The sequence below is a fragment of the Myodes glareolus genome, chromosome 17 (assembly GCF_982192425.1).
Source record: "Myodes glareolus chromosome 17, mMyoGla1.1, whole genome shotgun sequence".
Classification (NCBI taxonomy): domain Eukaryota; kingdom Metazoa; phylum Chordata; class Mammalia; order Rodentia; family Cricetidae; genus Myodes; species Myodes glareolus.
Genome location: NC_142042.1, coordinates 47,249,282 through 47,268,562, shown reverse-complemented (window position 1 = coordinate 47,268,562; position 19,281 = coordinate 47,249,282). Strand labels below are relative to the sequence as shown.

Genomic DNA, 19,281 nt, shown 5'->3' with positions numbered 1-19,281 from the left:
AGGGGGCTCAGGGCTGGTCATGTGAAAGGGCTGAACTTCGTTCTCAGAGGGATTAACTCATTCCAACACCTCTGTATCGGTCAAGGCCATTCTGTGGGGTTATGTTAGTAGAAGGCATTTCTACAAGTTTTAAACCAGGAGGAAAAAGTGAAGAGGGTAGCAGTCCTAAAATGGAGGAAATGTCATGACCGACCATTCTCGTCGTCTCTCAGGAGGGGTTTGGGAACAGTGCCCTGGGCAGCCACTGCTAGTGTCCAAGTGCTCACGGGGGACTGGAAAGTACAAATATTCCCAAGAAACTGACATGTGGCATTTAATGACTGTAAAATAGATTTTAGATATTTTAAAGATCTTTTATTTAAAAATAAAATGCAAGCAGTTAGCACAGATAAAGGCAATTAATTTGATTGTAGAGAGATGTCCATGTGTCTTCAAAGTGAGCTTCTCGAAGCATGGTTTGAAAAGCACTGGATTAGGTAATAATAACGTTACAGCAACCGATGCTGTTATCAAACAGATTGTCACTGTGTCAACTCTTCTTTAGCTCTCCTCACCTTCCCACACTGTGTCCTTTAATAACATAATGAAGCTGAGGCCATGGAATACTGGGATGCAGAGGCAATGTGATGAGACCATTAAAATACTGCGTGTAAAACAAGCTGATTTTGAGACTATGACTCTGCTGTAGACTAGATGGGTTACCATTGGCAAGTCTGGTAACTTTCAGATCTCTCAAAATTCATCATTTTTCGTCGATCAAATACTAAGCCACAGCCGTGTGATACCTAGAGCCCACAGACTTAGTGCTGTGACTAGCTGCAAGATGATCATTAATATGGTTCTTTGAAAGTAAAAGCCAGCGAGGTATGAATTACCACCGTCCCAATTGCTGGATTCTTCTGTCTGTCATTGAGATTATTAGGATGGACATAGTTTCATTGGGAGCCTCTTGACTCTCTCCACTAATTCCGTTTTCCCTCTTCTCGGAATTTTCTGTGAAACTCATTGGGAAAATTTCAGTCTGTTTTGAGCTAGAACCTTTTGGGAACGTCTCAGTGTTCTATCCACTGTGTCCTAGAATACAGCCGTCCTAACTACACTCCTTGTTGCAGTGAGACCCGCGTGGAGGACGAAGAAGATCTCTATGACTGTGTGTACGGCGAGGATGAAGGCGGCGAGGTCTACGAGGACTTGATGAAGGCGGAGGAAGCTCAGCAACCTGTAGGGCTTTTGCTTATTTTTAAAGTAACTCTTAAGTAGTTTTTTAGGAAGGCAATTAGTTAGGAGATCAGTTAATGTCCTTACTTAACTTCTGTTGAAATAGTTAACAAAAACTCTTTGTGTTTAGAACTCAGGTAATAACTTATTTGGAGACAGGAGCTGCTCTTTTTTTTTTTTTTTTAAGGTCAAAATGACTGTAGGACTTTATGGTCTAACCTTTTCCTGAGAACACTGAGCATTAGGGGCTATTGCCGTGCCGGTTGGCTGCAGAGTGGCAGAGTGGCGGGAAGCTCTCATTTCGGTGACTCGTGAGATAGTAATTGTGAAAGTACATCTTTTCCAAAACAGATCTAGTCTTCTCATTTTAAATTTAGCATAAGTTATGTCAGCGATGGTTTCGTCTCACTCACTAGCTCTTGTCACAAATGACCCTCCCCTTGTTTTTTTGTCTTTTTTTTTAAATTCTTTTCTAATACATTGCAACCCAACGACAGCTTCCCTCCCCTCCTCCCAGCCCTTCCCCCACTCCCTTCCCCTATGTTTCCCACCAGAAAAGAGCAAGCCTCCTAGGGGTGTCAACCGAACAAGCTGCAACAAGACTAGGCCCAAACCCTCACTCAGATCAAGGCTCGACAAGGCACTAAGTTTTTGTTATTGTTTGTTTTTGTTTTTATTAAACTTCTTCAGATACTAGCATAAACTGGTATGCACTCATAGCTCCCATGCCATGCCTACCTAGAACATCCAGAAAGAACTGCTTTGAACTGTCTTCTCATTTATAATTTGAAAATTTTTAAAGAAGTCAGACACTTCGGCATTTATTAGCATATTCTCTTATACTAAAGACTTCTTCATCGTCTGGGTGGTCAACTTAGCTTCTTCGGGGGGTTTCATGATTTGTCTCCGCTCTCTGTGAACTGGCTTTTAATAAAGGGCTGGGGGAGGCTGTGGGGCTCCACACTGGGGAGGAGATACAGACATAGGGCAGAAATAAGTCACTCAGCCTATATTTCAGAAATATAATCACTATGTGTTTAAGTTGGTCTGTGAGAGGTGGGCTGGCCTGGCAGCATTTCCCAGAGGGGTTTCAGGTGCATCTCTTCTGAAGTGCCTGTGAGCATCAGCTGCTTCAGGGCCAGCAGATCCTCAGGGTCTCCTCCACCCTCAGTACAGCCTTCCCCTACTACCCAGCTCTGGGTGGTTGCCATGGGCTATAATTAACAACAGTAGTAGTTTAGACTCCCTGGCAAGGCGACACGTGCTTCCCATGACTTCTGTCACTTGGCACTCTTTGGGTTTAGTACTGTCCATCTGCTTTATAGAAAGCAAAAATCAAGTCACAGAGAAACTCAGTAACTTGTTTCAAGTTATAAAGCTAACAAAAATCAGTATCTGAACTGAATTCCATTTTTGTCCGTGACTCTGTGACCTTGGTGTTATGCTGAACTTTAACACTAAATGAAAGAGTCATATATTATGATAATGTATAAAAGCAATGTTTGAAGGATTTTACTTCTCTCTCCCTCCCTCTGTCTTGTCCCCCCCTCTCACGTGTGTGTGTGTGTGTGTGTGTGTGTGTGTGTGTGTTGCACCCTGGCCTGATATATGCTAGACCGTTACCCTACTAATGAGCTACATCCCCAACTCTCACATTCCTTTTGAATATCTTAAAAATACTTTTACTATTTCGTAGTCATTTCTGCAGTACGTGTGTAATCCAGTGTCTATGAAGGAAGTGCTTAGACTTTGTTTCCAGATTCACTAACATCTGAATAAAAAGATGCTTTTATTTAAGCAGAATATCGATTTCAAAAGCTTATTTTGGTCACTTAAAACGTTTTCATTCACAGTGTTGAAAATATAGCTCAAACAAAATGTGTCACAAATGCAGCTAAGCATGCCTTTTGGCGATGTTTGGTTAGAATGGAAAATGATTTTGATCTTTTCCTAGATAACCTGACATGAGAATTCAGCTTAAGAGTCTTAATTTTACCTTTCTATCTGCAGAAATCACAAGAAAATGATATACGAAGTTGCTGCCTAGCAGAAATTAAGCAGACGGAAGAAAAATATACAGAAACTTTGGAGTCAATAGAAAAAGTAAGTTATCAAGTATCTAAGCCCAAGGTTGCTGTGCATGATCTAGGTGCTGGACCCACTCCTTTTGCAGTGTGTGTATGTTAATGTATATTCTAAGGTTTACTCTGAGTGCTAGGCTCAGGAAAGCAAATACCACATGCGCTCACTTATAGGTATAATCTAAAAACATTGAAGTCCTTCAGGTGGCAAGTAGAATTAGGGACTAGTACAACTTTGGGTAGTAGGGATAGGAATGGTAGTTAAAGGGTATAGTCTTATATCAGAAAGAAAGAGTATTTAAAGATCTATACTCAGAATAGACAAATGTATAGACAGATTACATACAAAAAAGCAACAGCTTGGAACTTTAGGGAAGAGTAGTGTGTATGTGGAGTGGGGAGGGTATGCAGGCTGAGAAGGAGAAGTGGAGCATGGCCACTGGTGTCTGTGGGATGTTTTATGTGGTAAACCGTTTGAAATTTGATTGTGATAGCTGCATAACTCTGAACTTCCAAGAAACATTGGATTTCAAGCTACATAGTTGTGAGAAACATGAATTATGTCTCAATAAAACCCTCCCAAAGACAAAATAAAGACATCAAAGCAGATTTATACATTCTATAACTATTTATTGCTCTCTTGACATCTAAATGGCACTGTTTTAGGGACTGAGAACATAGTAGCAAAGGCAGGAAGACTGTGGGTTTTTCTAGTAGTTTCTGTATCGTGAGAGAGTTTAGGCTGGATGCCAGGTGGGTGGGGAAGTTACCTGAAGAAAAATCAGTCAGAGAGGATGGATAGCAATGACCTCTGTGTAAGAACGTGGTGCTTAGTTCATCAACTGAGGAGGTTGAGGGCACAAGCCATGTATATATTCTAGTGAAGAATGTTCTGGGAGAAAGTTTCTCCAATTGAAGGGCGCAGGGGTGCTCTAGGAAATTCTGATGGGAAAGTACTCAGCTTAGGCTTCATTCATGGAATGGCCGTGGTCCAATGTGGCAGATAGAATGGGTGGAGGAGCTTGAGAAAGAGGCCGGAGATGGGCTGCCACGTTATGTAGGGACAAAGGGTAGAACCTTTGAGCAGACTTGATGTAAAGGCATTTAGGCCTTTAACAGAGCATCTGGCCCTTGTGAAGCAAGGATGGGAAGCAGAAGGAAACTAGGAGGATATTATAGTAACCAAAACGACAAGAAATCATAGCACTGAGGGAGATTAGAGGGATGTTAGACTTTGGAAATAATTTGTCTCATTGGAACTCAACAGACTTTGCTGGGGTAGGCAAAGGATTGTGGAAGAAGGGAGAACCAAAGATCGATGCTAGAAAATGCGTGGATGCTGATGCCAGCTAAAAAGATGGAGGGCAGGGAATCGTGAATCTGTTGGACATATTAACCTGGTGTTCTGCCTTAGACCTCCACTGGGCCATATTGAGGCAGATATTAAATATGTAAGTCTTTTTCTGATAGGAAAATCTGATCTGTATATGGATAGGGCCGTTAGGCTACAGTACTAAGCAAGGTCACTTCAGAAAAGGTCTGTCCAGTAGGTTTGAGGCCACTCCCAGTGACTCTCATGCTTAGAGGTTAGCAAAATGAGAACCAGGTGAAAACTTTTTTTTTTTCTACCGGAAAAGAGAAGGTGTAGAAGAGTTGGCTTAGGAGAGTCGATTGGTTAGGAACAGTGTGAACATGTGGCATTACTGAGTCCATTGCTCTTTATGGTTTTATTTAAAATTAAGCTATCAGTATAGTATATGGATTTATAAAATATATGGTGATGTAGATATAGCCAAAGGTTTTGTTTATCGAGAAAAATTTATTGGAAGGCGAGAGCATCATCCTGATGGTGGCTCGTGGGCTGTAAACTGGGTAGAGAGTGGAGCGAGACCGTGAAGGATGTGAAAGTCAGTACACTGGGCACAGCAGGGCTGGAGACTTCCTTGAACAAAGTGGGCTTCATGGGCTGGGCGTGGGGTTCAGAGAGATGGCTGCTTGAAGTTAGCCTGCGAGGCATGCACAGATGTTGATCATGACAATGTCTTGCGGTGTGACCATGAGATTTGGGAGTTGAGTTCACAATGATTAGAAATAAAGGAACTGACAGGCCAAGCTCCTAGAAGGGCCGTCTGGACAGACACTGAGATGGCTGGCAGTGGAAGAGAAGTGCGGGCTGAACGCCAAAGTCTCCAGCGATGCATGGACATGGTGTACAAACTACACCAGCAGATCGTCCCTCTCAAGGGTCTGTGTTGGAGAATTGGAGGGATGCTCTACACGCATCCTCAAACCTGTCTCCCGACTGTTGCCATTGTGTTCCTGCTTGGCCAACAGCTTCTAGCTTTTAGGAGCATTTTGTCTTATATTTAAGAGTCTCAGCTTATATTTATGCCTCTGTTTGCATGTATATATGTGGATGGTATGCACGAATGCATGTTTGTGTATTCATGTGTGTACACATGTGTTTATTTATGAGTGCGTGCTGGAAGTTGACATCAGGTGTCTTCCTCTATTGTTCTCCACTTTTCTTTGTTGAGGCAGGGTCTCTTGCTGAAGCCTAAGATTGCCAGAAGTCTAGCTGTCTGCTTGCCCCAAGAATCTTTGACTCTGCCTTCTAACTTCTGGAATCATAGGAGGCTGTCACAACTGCCCAGCTTCTTCATAAGTTCTGGGGATCTGAACTCAGACACTCATGCTTGTGTGGCAAGAACTTTAACCATCTCTCCAATCCCCATGAAATCTTTATAGCTGTCCAATGCAGAATTTTTAATATATAGAGAGTATTTCTAGTATTTGTGTTCATAATGCTAATAAATATTTGACTGTTAATAAATTTTGCTGGTTGATAAAAAAAATCATTGTAGAGATTAGGCAAAGTTATGCTTAATTAAAGTTACTTTCCTCTTTTCTCTTGGTAGTATTTTATGGCACCATTGAAAAGGTTCCTGACGTCAGCAGAATTTGACTCGGTCTTCATCAATATCCCCGTAAGTAAAGCTGCGACAGGTACATCTGTGTGTTTCCTAGAACATCTTCACTTATTAGTGGATTCCAGATCCTTTCTTTATCTTATGTTTTCTGTCATTTTTTTCCTTCCCAAATTTCCATATCCTTTTCTTTTAAAGAAGCTAACAGCATATCTTTAATCCAAGGTCAATTAAGAGTATGTGCTGAGCGTGAATGATTAAGCAAGGTTCATGCATTATCCAAGTCTCATTGGTACGAAGCAGTGCCCCCAATTAAGTAATCATGATGTTGCTGTCTGTCTGTCTCACTATTCCCTGGTGTACCCCCAGGGATGTCATTTACCTTCCTCCATTGGCAGATTGACAGTTAGATCAGCTGTTTCTGATTGTGTCAACATCTTATGTGATAGTCTCTGCTCTTATGGATTTTAATCAGCAATATACCCGAGACGACATATTCATCTTCAATTCTCAGCCTACAAAGAGGGAGCTTGCTGTTATGTTTCTGTGTGCTCCAGGGTACATAGGAAGAGATAATGGAGAATTGGTACCTTGATTCAAATGTCCTCATTCTCCCCACTATGGCATACATTCCCTGGCTGCTGAGGAGGACTTGCTTATCAGAATACAAATGAAATTATGACTTCTGAGTTGCTACAGCAAACTGTTAGCACAATTTATTTGTTTCATGTTTTTGTCATTAGTTCTCTGGTTTCAGGCGATTTAGTCTGATTGTTGTTAGCTTAGCACTAGGGCACCACTAATTGACCAAACAGATTTGCATCTCTGTGTCCCAGGGACAGGAATCATTACTTTAGTCTGTCAATAAAACAGTAAGTACTTGATTAGTTTTATTTAAAAATTTGTAGTGATTATAAAATTAAAAAGCCATGCCTATTTTTTTATGCAAAGGATAAATTGCCCTCTAATAGCAAGTAGGAGAGTTTCTGTTTTCACTGAACACTGGTATTTTCAAGTCCTCTCTGGAATTGCTATTTTTCATGCCCACGTCTTTCACCCTCTTCTCCTGCTTCCTCCTCTCCATTTCTCTCCCTTCCCTCCACTTCCTCCACCTGTCTGCTCTCTGAACTGCAAGTCTGGCCACAGTGGTAGCTGGGTAGCTCTGGATGTTTTTTTCTTCATTTGCCTGGTTTTTGCTTCTGACTCCTTCTTTTCTTTCACAATGTTTTCTTTTCTAAGGACCTCGTGAAAGTTCATCGGAGCTTAATGCAAGAGATTCACGATTCCATTATAAATAAAGACGACCAGAACTTGTATCAAGTTTTTATTAACTACAAGGAAAGGTAGGTTTTTATATTTAAGCATGTGCGGGCATTGGTTCACAATTAGAAGGAATGTTAGTATTTAAAATGGAAAGTATGCATTTCTTTTTTTTTTATTAAAATAGTTCCAGATAGAAAGTAGAACATAGCGTAGTTCATCTTAGAGAAGTAGTTTGAGGTTTATATGTTAATAATTAACAATGACAACAGCAGCAATAATAATAAGATGGAGAGATGCTCAGTAGTTCAGAGTGCTGGTTGCTCTTGTTTGGGAATTTCAGCCCCCAACACCCACTTGTCAGTTTACAGCTGTCTTTGTCTCCAGTTCTAGAGGATCTAATGTCCTCTTTACTTCTCGGCACCAAATATTTATGCACATATGCACATATGCAGATAAACACTTACACACCTAAAATAAAAGTTGTAAAAGCATGCCTAGTATAGTTTTTTTTTACTATTTATTTATTTATTTGTTCATTTTTTTTGAAAGTAATTTTATTAAATTATAAAAGTTTCCATTTCCGCCCCTCCTCCCACCACCCTCCCACTACCCCCACTCCCTCTCCTCCTCCCTCTCCATCCCTAAGAGCAGGGTTTCCTGCCCTGTGGGAAGTTCAAGTTCCTCCCCCCTCCCTTGTTTTTTGATTCAGGGTTTCTCTGTATAACAGCCCTTGCTGTCCGGGAACTAGCTCTTGTACTCCAGACTGGCCTCAAACTCACAGAGACCCGCTTGCCTCTGCCTCCTGGGTGCTGGGATTAACAGCATATGCCATCACTGCCTGGCCATATTTAGACCTTTATATGATCCTTCCTTAGGGCTCATCCCTCCTGAGTGATGTGGTATTTACTAACTCACACCGATGCTCACTCTCCCTTTCCTCTCTGAAGGAATCAGAGAGAGAGAGAGAGCTGATACTTCAATATTTGACAACTTTTGATTTCAGAGCATTAGATTTATAGTCAAAGGGAACAATTTCTTGGTCTGGGGAGATAGCTTGGTAAAATGTTTACCATGTGAGTGTGATAAGTCCCCAGAATCCTTATAAAAATTCGTATTCTCAGCACTGGGTGTGGGGTGGGGAGCAGATACAGGTGGATCTTTGCAGTCCACTGGCCAGCCAACTTAGCTCAGACCAGTATGAGACACATGCACAAACACATGCAAATGCACACATGGATAAACATACACAGACACACACACACACAAACACACACATGTAGCCATATAGTCACAAACACACAGAAAGACACACATACACACAAATGCACGTATACATGCACACATACAAGTACATCCATACACATAAACACACACATATAGTCACAAACACACATACACACAAATGCACATATACACGCGCACATACAAATACATACATACATACATACACACAAACACAGATACATACAAAACATACATAGGTACACACACCCAAAAGAGGTGGGGGCAGATAGACACTGGTGGAGAAATCAATCTATTTTTCCCTTAAAATAGAATATCTTTTTTTTTTGGCACCAGATATGCTGCTCTCTCATTTTAAATCAAGCAATATAATTCCTAATACTAAGAAGTGGCGAATGAATTGCTTTGTGTCAACTTTTAGATAAATATTAAGAGTTTATTAATACTTTTAGCTAGTGGAAAGATAAGAACAACAAAGCTAATAGCCTCTTTGCAAAATGTCGATATTGTAGAGCTGTCCTTGGTAAGCGTGCTCAGTCTCCACGCAGTGGGAGTTATTTTTCATTCGTGGTGCCTCTCTTCCCACTTCTCAGATGATGTATGTTCCTTAATTATATGCAGTAAGGAGTAAGCGGCTTATTAATGAGTGAAGTCCTGGTGATTGTAATAAAATTGTGGTAGAAAATACAACTGTCTTGAGGATGAATAAACAGTAGAAAGTTTATCTCCAATAAAATCTTTTTAATTTAAAAAATTTATATATATATATATATATATTCAAATAACATTAACAGTCATTAAGCCATATTATAAAATCTGTCTTCCATAAAACATACATGGAATCAATCTTATTCTAATTTGGAATCAAAAAATTGCCTTTTTGCTGCTGTCAATATGAGTGGCCCTCACTCAGCATGTAGTGTGTGTTAGAAACAGTGTTGGACCTGGAGGGAATGTTCAGGGGTGGACAACATTTGAGAACTTTACAGAGGACCTAGGTTCAGTTCCAGCACTCCATATCACATCAGTTTCTGGGATCCCAGCACCCTTTTATGGCCTCTTTGGACCTGCATAATGTGGTCCACACACAAGCAGACATGCACATGTGTGTAATGGCAGCCCTGACTATAGCGTTAGAGACTGAACATTCCCTCGTTCTGCCTCTGCTTCTTTCTTCCAGTCTCATGGGTTTCCCCTTTCCCTTTCAGATTGGTTATTTATGGACAGTACTGCAGCGGGGTGGAGTCAGCCATCTCTAACTTAGACTACATCTCTAAGACGAAAGAAGACGTCAAACTGAAATTGGAGGTGCCTGTTAATTTCTATTATTTGTTTATTGCTCCAAGATGAAATGAAGTAGTGTATTCCTTTATTTGATGAATGCAAGGGAACACATTTCCTCATGTGTGCGAAATATAACTTCCAGTTTTATAAACTATTTCAAAAGCTAGCCATGGTAAAAACTGTGGTGATAATCGTAGCAGGAGCAGAACCTAACTTTGTGTCTGTGGGTTTTATACGCGTTTTCTCCTTAGGTCCTCTTTACTGTGATGTGGATGCTGGTAGCTCTCGCATTCCACAGTTGAAAAGGCTGAGGGCAGGGAGACGATGGGTGAATTACCTAGATAGTGAGAGGTACAGGATGGATGGGCGCTCTCTCTCTCTCTCTCTCTCTTTCTCTCTCTCTCTCTCTCTGTGCGTGTGTGTGTGCATGTGTGTATCTGCGTGTACGTGTGTGTGTGCATGTGTGTATGTGTGTGTGTTTACAAATGTTTTGGACACAGTAAGACATCTGCACATGTATACAATGCATAGGTATTGCCCATAAGAGAGAAGCGTTGGCAGACAGATACAAGCATAAAGCACCAAAGTGTTATGTGAGTATTAGAAAGCCTTGAGTAAGTTGGAGTAATCCCTTCAAAGCACTAGATGCCTGAGACTGGGGACTTATGCTACGCCATGGCTCTGGAGGAGAGAATGGGGATAAACATCTAAAATCCCAGCATTTAAGGGGCTGAGGCAGGAGGATTGCAAATTTGAGGTCAGCCTGGGCCACCCAGACACCCAGACATAGACACAGACACAGACACAGACACACACACACACACACACACACACACACACACACACACACACCCTATCTGTCTGTAGATATATTTGTGTGTGTGCGTGTATATGTGTGTGTGTGTATCTTGAGACCTTGTCTCAACCCATTCTTTCCCCCAAAGCCTTGATTTATGTGTATTAATTATATTGGATAAGAGTTTATACATTTAAAGAACTTCTAAAAATGATTGTTATTTGAATTAGCACCTTTAGCGATACTTTTGTGTTGTTGCCTCTTTAATATCCCCTTTCTCTTTTTCTTTGTTTCGTTCATCCGTAAAGTCAGGTGATAGAAAGAGGGGAAGTCTTACAGATCCTAGCCCTTTCTTGGTTTTAGTCCAATGGGTGTGATTTCATTTCTTCCACTGTCCAGAGTTGAACATTATTGCTTAGGAGAGCACAGAGTATTTTATAGTGTCCCTTGATGATAGTGACCTTATATCTAGAGACAGTTAATCACCACTAAATGACATCTTTAAAGTATCATTAGTACTAAGGGTTAATGCTTCTCCCAGAGAATGGATACTCGTAAGTGTAGAGGTCTAAGCTACCTTGACTCAAAGTAGATTAGGCGATAAAATAAAGCTTTACAGTTCACGTTATTAGTTCGGAGCGGAGCAGTCGTTAAAGCATCTTTTATTTGTTCTTAGATGAAGGTATAAAACTGTGGTTCTGGCTAGGAGTCAGCATGCTGTCTCTTGGGCCTCTCTGGTTCTCAGCCCTGTGGAGGGACTGCTCTTCTATCAGAATCAGTGTCAAAACTCTGCCAGGACATGCACACCAGGACTGTACATCCCGTCCAGTTCCTGCCAGTCTCCGGAGAGGAGAGGCCTCAGGCTGAATTGAAAAGGTTGCCAGGGAGAAACCGCAGTTCAGCATGCAGCCTCCCGCTCAGCTCAGATGTCCTCTTCTGAACAGGGCCTGACTTGGGAGAATTTAATGAGGAAGTGTAACATGGGCACCCCACGAGATGTTGTGATAGCTGTCTTACTCTCGATGCCCGTCATTTGTATCTTCTAACTTTGGTGGTTAGTTTTTTGTTTTTTGTTTTTTGGTTGTTATTATTTTTGTTAAGTGTGAGTATGTGTGTCTTTCTTACTTAGGAAGCAAGTTAACATAGGGCATGGGGTAAGAGACTCTGCTTTTTCTTGGGAGTCTGAGATTAAACTCAATGATAGTTCTTTTGGTTAAGAGTGAGTGTTGGTCAAGTGGTGATGGATTCCTTTAGAAAGTTACTGATGTCCCTTATTTACTTTCAATGACAAGAGTTTACACACCCCAGCCTCCGTCTATGTTGTAGCTGATGCCAGTAATGGTTTCCCCCCCATGAACTTGGAGCTTAAGCAAGCAGATGTCCCTCCCAATAATTCTAAATGAATTTCTGTGAGTTTATATGTACAAATTTCTGTTCCTTGCACTAAGTTGGGATGGCCTAGAGTTAAAAATTGTGCCACCCCAAAGAGCTTAAAATACAGTGGCGTGAGAAGGCTCAGTTGTTTTGATTTGACCTCCTGGTTGAGACTCATGATTTGCAATGTCCCAGAATCTATGGAATACGTGAAATTGGTTGAACTCCTAGGCTGGGGGATAGCAGGGCTGGCTTTCACAGAGTTATCCATGCAAGCATGAAGACTTGAGTGCAACCTTTAGAACCACATAAAAAAGCTGGGCGTGACTATACATGGCCATGCGCTCACCTCTGGGAGGTGAAGATAGGAAGATCCCATCCTGGTACTTGCTGGACAGTTGATACAGCCTATCTGCTGAGTGACAGGCCAATGAGAGGCCAAAAAGGCATGGTGATGGCTCCAGAGAAAGAACACCTTTGGTTGTCTTCTGACCTCCACATGTATGAGTTCATGCTGTCACACACATGTTCCCCCGTGCACATACAGGTAATATGTTGAAACATTTATTTTCCTAATGGACTGTGTTAACTAAGGCACAAATAACCAATCAGTATGTTTTTCTTGCTTATTTTGCACTAGATCTGTGGTCAAACACAGTCACAAAGCCATTATGGTCATTAGAATCACTGGCATTAATGCCATAGCTCCTAGTAATGCCTTTGAGTGTGCTAGAAAAGCTACGAATGGGGAATGAAATAAATTCAGTTATATTAAGTAACTCTATACACTGAAGAGTCCATGGCTGTCACTTGTAATTGCAGGAGAATGTTGAACTCATGTCATTTCTCTCTAGCTGTTGTTTGACATTTTGTCACCTTTTGGAATAACAATGTATATATGTTTTAGTCAAGATTCTCTAGAGGAACAAAATTGGCAGAATGAGTCTATAGCACACTCCTGGTACCAATTTTTTTCTTAGTCAGGTTCTCTAGAACCTACCTAGAAATGTATATAGAAAGGGGATTCATTAAAGTGTTTTGCCGATGGTGGTTCTGCTAGTCCATCAGTGGTTGCTAGTGGGAAATCCAAGAATCCAGTTGTCCAATCCATGAGGCTGGATATCTCAGCTGGTCTTCAGTAAGTGCTCAAATCCCGATGAAGTCGGGTCTAATGCCAGTGAGAAACTGTCTAGTGAGGGAGGGCAAGCAAGCAAAGAGCAAAAGCTTTCTTCTTCCATGTCCTTTATATAGTTTCCAACAGAAGACCTAGATAAAAGGGGGATCTTCCCACTTCGAAAGTTCTGGATTAAAGATAGATTCCCATTTCAAATTATTTAGTCAAGAAAAATCCCTCACAGGTATACCTAGCTGCTTGGGTTTTAGCTAATTTAAGATATAGTCAATTGACAACCAAGAATATCTATCTATCTATCTATCTATCTATCTATCTATCTATCTATCTATCTATCTAGTTAGTATATATTATATATGATGATGACTATTCATATATAAGATACACATAAATAATATATTATATATAATATATATTTGGTATATTATACATAGGAAATACTTTCATATTATATATATATATATATATATATATATATATATATATATATATATATATATATGGGTCCAGGGAGGACAGTAACCTGCCCAAGTCACACAGTCAGGGTTTCATATGTTAATACTTAAAATTCAATTTATCTATTTCCAGGTCACAGCTGCCATCAAGAGTGAAGAAGTCAATATAATTTTAAAGTAAACTCTTTGTTTTGTGACAGAGTTTACTGTGCAGCCTCAAACTTATGTCACTCCTCCTGTCTCAGGCCCCTGAGTGCTAGAATTAAATACATGCACCACCATGCCCTTTTTAAAGTATTTTAAAAAGAGAATTAAATACGTAAAATCTGAGGATTTAAAATATTATCTGTGGTAGCAGGTTTCTATTTCAACATATTCAGCCAAATATTCCTTTTCATTTAGTTCAATAAATATTTATTAAGCAAACAGAGGGTTTTTAAAAAGAGGTTTAAGTGACATGTCTTTAGTATAAAAGGTTATTCTGGGGCAGATATTCTTTATAGTGACAATAAAGAACCACAAGGTAGATATGTATACAGACCAAATGAGAGGGGGGGAAGGGAGGGAGGGAGGAAGAGGTGAAGGAAATGGTTTTGATTAAGATTCATCTTAATGCCTCGCAGAATGCTTTGGAAAAGGGATGGTTGTTTCTCTGGAGAGACTGGAAAGAGTGATTGGATAGACTTGATGAAGCTGAAGTGTGAAGGTGGATGAGCCCACAGGACTTCAGTGAGCGGGGGATTGCTGCTGTCTGCTTCATAACCCTGAGGGGAATGTGGGAGTCAGCTCTAAAGGAAAGCTGTGCAGGGTTAGGATTCTGTGCTGTAGAATAATCTTCACTGACGAAACAGTTCATTTGATTCACGTTTTAGACTTGCTCTAAAAAACCGAAGGTACTTTATTGTTTGGACAGAAGTATTGGGAAGGAAAAGAGGGAAGATATTTTAGAAGGATTCTACTTGTGGACTTTGCATCTTGTAGTGTTGTATGACTTCCTTTGAGAAAACTAACAGAAAATTTGAAATCTATCGCATTAGGAATGTTCAAAGAGAGCAAATAACGGGAAGTTTACTCTTCGCGATTTGCTGGTCGTCCCCATGCAGCGTGTGCTGAAGTACCACCTCCTCCTTCAGGTCTGTACGTTCACAATGCTCCACTGCGTTTGTTCCTCCCACAGGGCGCCATGTTCCTCAGCATCATGTTGCACAGGGCGCTACCTTCCTCAGCATCATGCTGCAGAGTCTCCATATTTTTAGTGTTAAGTGTAAAATGGCCAGGACAGCTAGGCATTTTATTTTCCTTTTCGACAAAAAAAAATCTGTGTTTACTAAAAAGACACATGTTGTGTTCTTCAAACAGGATAGAAAAAGGAAAAAAACAAGAACAAGTACAAATATGTCTTAAATGGCATAGTTTGGAATCAGCAATAATCATTTGCCAGTGAGTGTGGTCCGATTAACTGCATTAGCGTCTCCATCTTATCACAACAATTCATAGAAGATTGTGTTATGCGCTCTATGGCCTTTTCACTGCGCTAAATATAATAAGGCTACACCCTACTGTGAGGTGATTCTTACTAAAGCCCACAAAGTTTACGGTTTCCACAGTTAAGTCCGCTAATGAGGGTGGAGAGTCTTATAAATTTAATTTGATAGCTATACCAGGAGGCTCATTAGTTCTGCTCCAAAGAAATGTCTTACTGTATTAGTGTGCCAGCCCAGCTGATGCTCCTGGAATGCTTTGTAAGAAAAAATCTACTACCTGTACGTGAAATAGAATTTTGAGTCTTCTGTGCTTTGTACATCTTGTGTATTAAGTTTCTTGAACTGTAGCCATGCAATTATTAGTCATTTCTATTTTGGTTCTACTGAGAAATCAGAAAAATTCAAACCCTGATTATTTCTTAAAAAGTGCATTAAAACATTTATGAGACCTAAACTCAAAGTAACTTAATCAAATTGCATTTTATGAAAAACTAATAAGGACGACTCAAGCAGTTAACCTTCAAGACATCATGGAGCTAAAAGTGTCCAAAATGAGATAATGGTTTATTTTGTTGCTTTGATGTAGTGAAGGGCTGACTGAAGAATTTATAAGATTTCAGAATGAGAGAAAGACTCTGGGCCCTTGTAAGACTTTGTCCCGACTCATAAAACTAAGAAATACAATTAGATGTTTTTGAAACTCCTCACTTGGCCCACTGTTTTTTGTTTTTTTGTTTTCTCGTGCTGTTTTGTGTTTCAGAGTTCAAGAAGATGTGTAATTACATAATTGCATTTAAAGATAGGAAGGTTTATTTTGGGTACTACATGTAGATAAAAATCTTAGAGGTTTTTTTTTTTAAATCTCAAAGTATTTTGGAGCATTAGTCTGGTGTCTAGAAATTTGTTTTTAAAAATGTGGTTATTCTCCTTTCTCCTACACTTTCATGATTTCTCAAGGAAATCGGTTTCAGCTGCTGCCTGATTTGATGACAATGATTTATGAAATTTAAAATATTTTTTAGGGGGAGTTTTGGAAACTTTAAGAGTGTTTTACTATTTTATTTAACAAAGTGAGACTGAAAATAGGATTTGGGCGGCTTTTTATATTTGGCAGTTCTCTCTATCTGTAGTTCCTATTTGTAACAGGAAACAGTACCAGTGTTTAGGCTTTTAGAGAATTTCGAGTAGTGTGTGTGTGTGTGTGTGTGTGTGTGTGTGTGTGTGTGTGTGTGCGCGCGCGCGTGCGCGCGTTAGGAATGCATTGTGCAACAGGACTACACACCCCTCTGCACTAGGTCTCACCATTCAGAAGGACAGGATCAGTGCAAACTCTGAAGTGTAACAATGTGATGGGTGCACAGAAGAGACACAAAGGCTTCCGCTACACCTCAGCTTGCTGGGGACCCCGGGAGAGGCTTCATCTTCCGTCTTCCTAGAGGGATGATTTGTGAATTGAGCTTTCAGGGACTAGTGTGAGTTTGGCAGGTGTTCAATGGGAGGAACATTCTAAGTAAAGAAAATACCATGTCCTATGTGTTAATAAGAATATCTTTTGAGAACTATTGATTTCTTAGGGAGGATAGAAAGTAGGCTGTCTGGGTGGAAGTGGAGAGAAATGGATGAGAAGAAGTTGCAGAACCCAGATCCAGTGCGTGAGGACTAGGAGGTGTTGGGTAACAGTGGAAGAGTTTGGGGACTCATGGAAGTCTAACTAGGGTGGAGACAAGATAGGACTTAGAGTTTGGAAACCTGCTTGGTGTCAGAGGCATGAGCAGATTATTGGAAGGAAAGAACCTAGGTCCAAAATCTAGTTTGAAGCACTTGAGAATAACCTGTTCAAAAAAGATGACAGCCAGGCAAGTGCTCTCTAGGGCAGGACCAAAGTTAGCATCAGTGAGACACAGGGAAGGAAAAGGGATGGCAGAGCCTGGGATACCCTTCAGATCTTGGCTTTGATTGCTACACGAATGGAAATGCTGCTATTTAATCAAACACCCTCAGTTGCCCGCTCATCCTGGGTAAGGGTGGAGCAAGTTTGGAATTTATTTGACATAGGGGTCTGTGGGACAGTTATTTAGTTGGACATTTGAGTCTGATATCAGGTATGAATTCTGGGTTTGGCAAGCATACTGCAGAGGAATGGCCTCATTGGGTGACAGGTGATATGACAATGGCTGTGATCAAATCTGGAGGATTTGTCAGATTAGAATAAGAGAGTGAGCATGTAGGTGACAGAAACTCTCCATGAGAAAGGACATGCAAGACTGAAGAGTTTGTAGAAATATAGGATATATAAGCAAGACAGTAGCAGTATAACACACAAAGCATCCTTTTGTCCCCAAATGGAGATGGATGTGGCATTAGAATCCATTCTTAGAGACGTAGTGTGTGAGAGGGAATAGAAAGTATCTCTCCACCTAGAGGTTTGGACGTTCTGGGAAACAGATGGGTGTAATGGCGAGGGTGGCATATAGCTGGAAAGAGTCAGTCAACACTATCACAGTGTGGAGAGGCTGATGGTGTCTTTCAAACCTTTTGCCTGTTCCTTCAGTGTTAGTTTTGAATTTAAGGAAAGCATTGCTAACCTGTGTCTTCAAACAGGAGCTGGTCAAACACACCCATGATCCTACTGAGAAGGCGAACCTGAAATTGGCTCTGGATGCAATGAAGGTAAGGCAGCCACCGCTGAACCGTGCCTGTGTCTTTATCTGCCTGCCTAGAAGCTGTGGGGTTCACACTGCTAGTGTCTCTACATGTAACTGTTTTCCCTGTCAACATTCATGCCTGTTATCGGTGAGGAGAGCAAAGTAACATACTGAAATAGATGTTCGGCCTGCCGTTTGTGGTGGGTTTGTTTGTTTGTTTGTTTTCTGAGGCTGGGGATTCCTAATACGTGCTATGTAAACCAGACAGGTCTCAAATTTGTGGCACACTTTCCAGCATCAGTCTCTGCAATGGAATTCTTATATGGATTTAAAGGCTAGACAAAAAACAATGGCATAAAACCAAGAGGTATAATCGAACTACTATTCTGCAGTTGGCTAACTTTTACAGCCTCCAGGAACGACTCAGATAGTGGTTTTGTTCCACATTCTTCTCATAGCTACTGCTGCTGCCTTGAATAAGCACAGGGCCATAGGTGGCTTCGGAAGCACCAGTGTGGTTTTGTCCTCAGACCGATCCTCTGCCAGGTTGCCCATGATGGATCCTGTACAAGCGGACTTCTCTTTGAGTTTTTGTTTCCAGCTAAACCTGAAAGTCAAGAAGACACAGAGAGGGATAAAAGCAGGCGGTGTGAAGTTCTTGGGGGGATATAATAATTTCATATTATGCTTAGTCAACTTGACTCTGATCTATGACTGGAACAGAATCAAGTACTTGTTTTGTGAGAGGGAGTGACTGTGTGTTATCTAAGTGTTTAACGGTGCTCCCGACTGGTCTCAGTTGATTGGATGATCTTAGCGTGGGTGTCATGATCTTTACTTGGTCATTTATTGAGGCCAGAAAAGTAACAAATGTTGTGTCCCTAAAGAAGTCATTCATGGATGGGTCCTACCGGAAGCCAAACTTCCACTGAGAATGTTATTTATTTGCAGAGTTGTGTTCCTTTTGGATGCTTTGAGGAAGGTAAAGGAAGAAAAAACTTAGAAAACAGGAAAATGAGGATCACACAAAATAAAAATAGCCAGTTACAGTATGGGAGGATGAGCTAATGCTTTAGCAAATTAAAAAAAAAAAAACAAAACAGCAGAACGAAACATTTTTAAAATAGGTGAAGGCAGGTGGAGCGCATGACCGAAGGCTTCCCTTCAGTTTATTCTGGTTTTGTGCGGCTCCGTTCTTCACCTCTCCTTTGTTTCTCCTTTATTGACTCTGAAATTGAAGTAGCCTTCATGACTGAGCCTTCTCCAGAGCTAACAAGACATTAACTGGCTTCAAAAGACCCTCTTGCTAGGGCAACATGTAACTTGGTTACTTTTCCCTCACTGCTACGCCTTCAGCTCTGCCCTTCATCTAACCCAGGG

At 40.8% G+C, this 19,281-nt stretch overlaps 1 protein-coding gene across 3 annotated transcripts in view; it reads left to right on the top strand.

The window, feature by feature from the left end:
- Positions 1 to 19,281, top strand: part of Vav3 (vav guanine nucleotide exchange factor 3) — a 316,005-nt gene that overhangs the window by 141,133 nt on the left and 155,591 nt on the right. For all 3 annotated transcript variants that reach the window (XM_048443543.3, XM_048443541.3, XM_085677808.2), the window contains exons 5-11: positions 1,113 to 1,221; positions 3,229 to 3,321; positions 6,218 to 6,286; positions 7,466 to 7,569; positions 9,940 to 10,039; positions 14,810 to 14,905; positions 17,858 to 17,926. In XM_048443543.3, the coding sequence (XP_048299500.3) occupies positions 1,113 to 1,221; positions 3,229 to 3,321; positions 6,218 to 6,286; positions 7,466 to 7,569; positions 9,940 to 10,039; positions 14,810 to 14,905; positions 17,858 to 17,926 (640 nt within the window). The remainder of the gene's footprint in view (positions 1 to 1,112; positions 1,222 to 3,228; positions 3,322 to 6,217; positions 6,287 to 7,465; positions 7,570 to 9,939; positions 10,040 to 14,809; positions 14,906 to 17,857; positions 17,927 to 19,281) is intronic.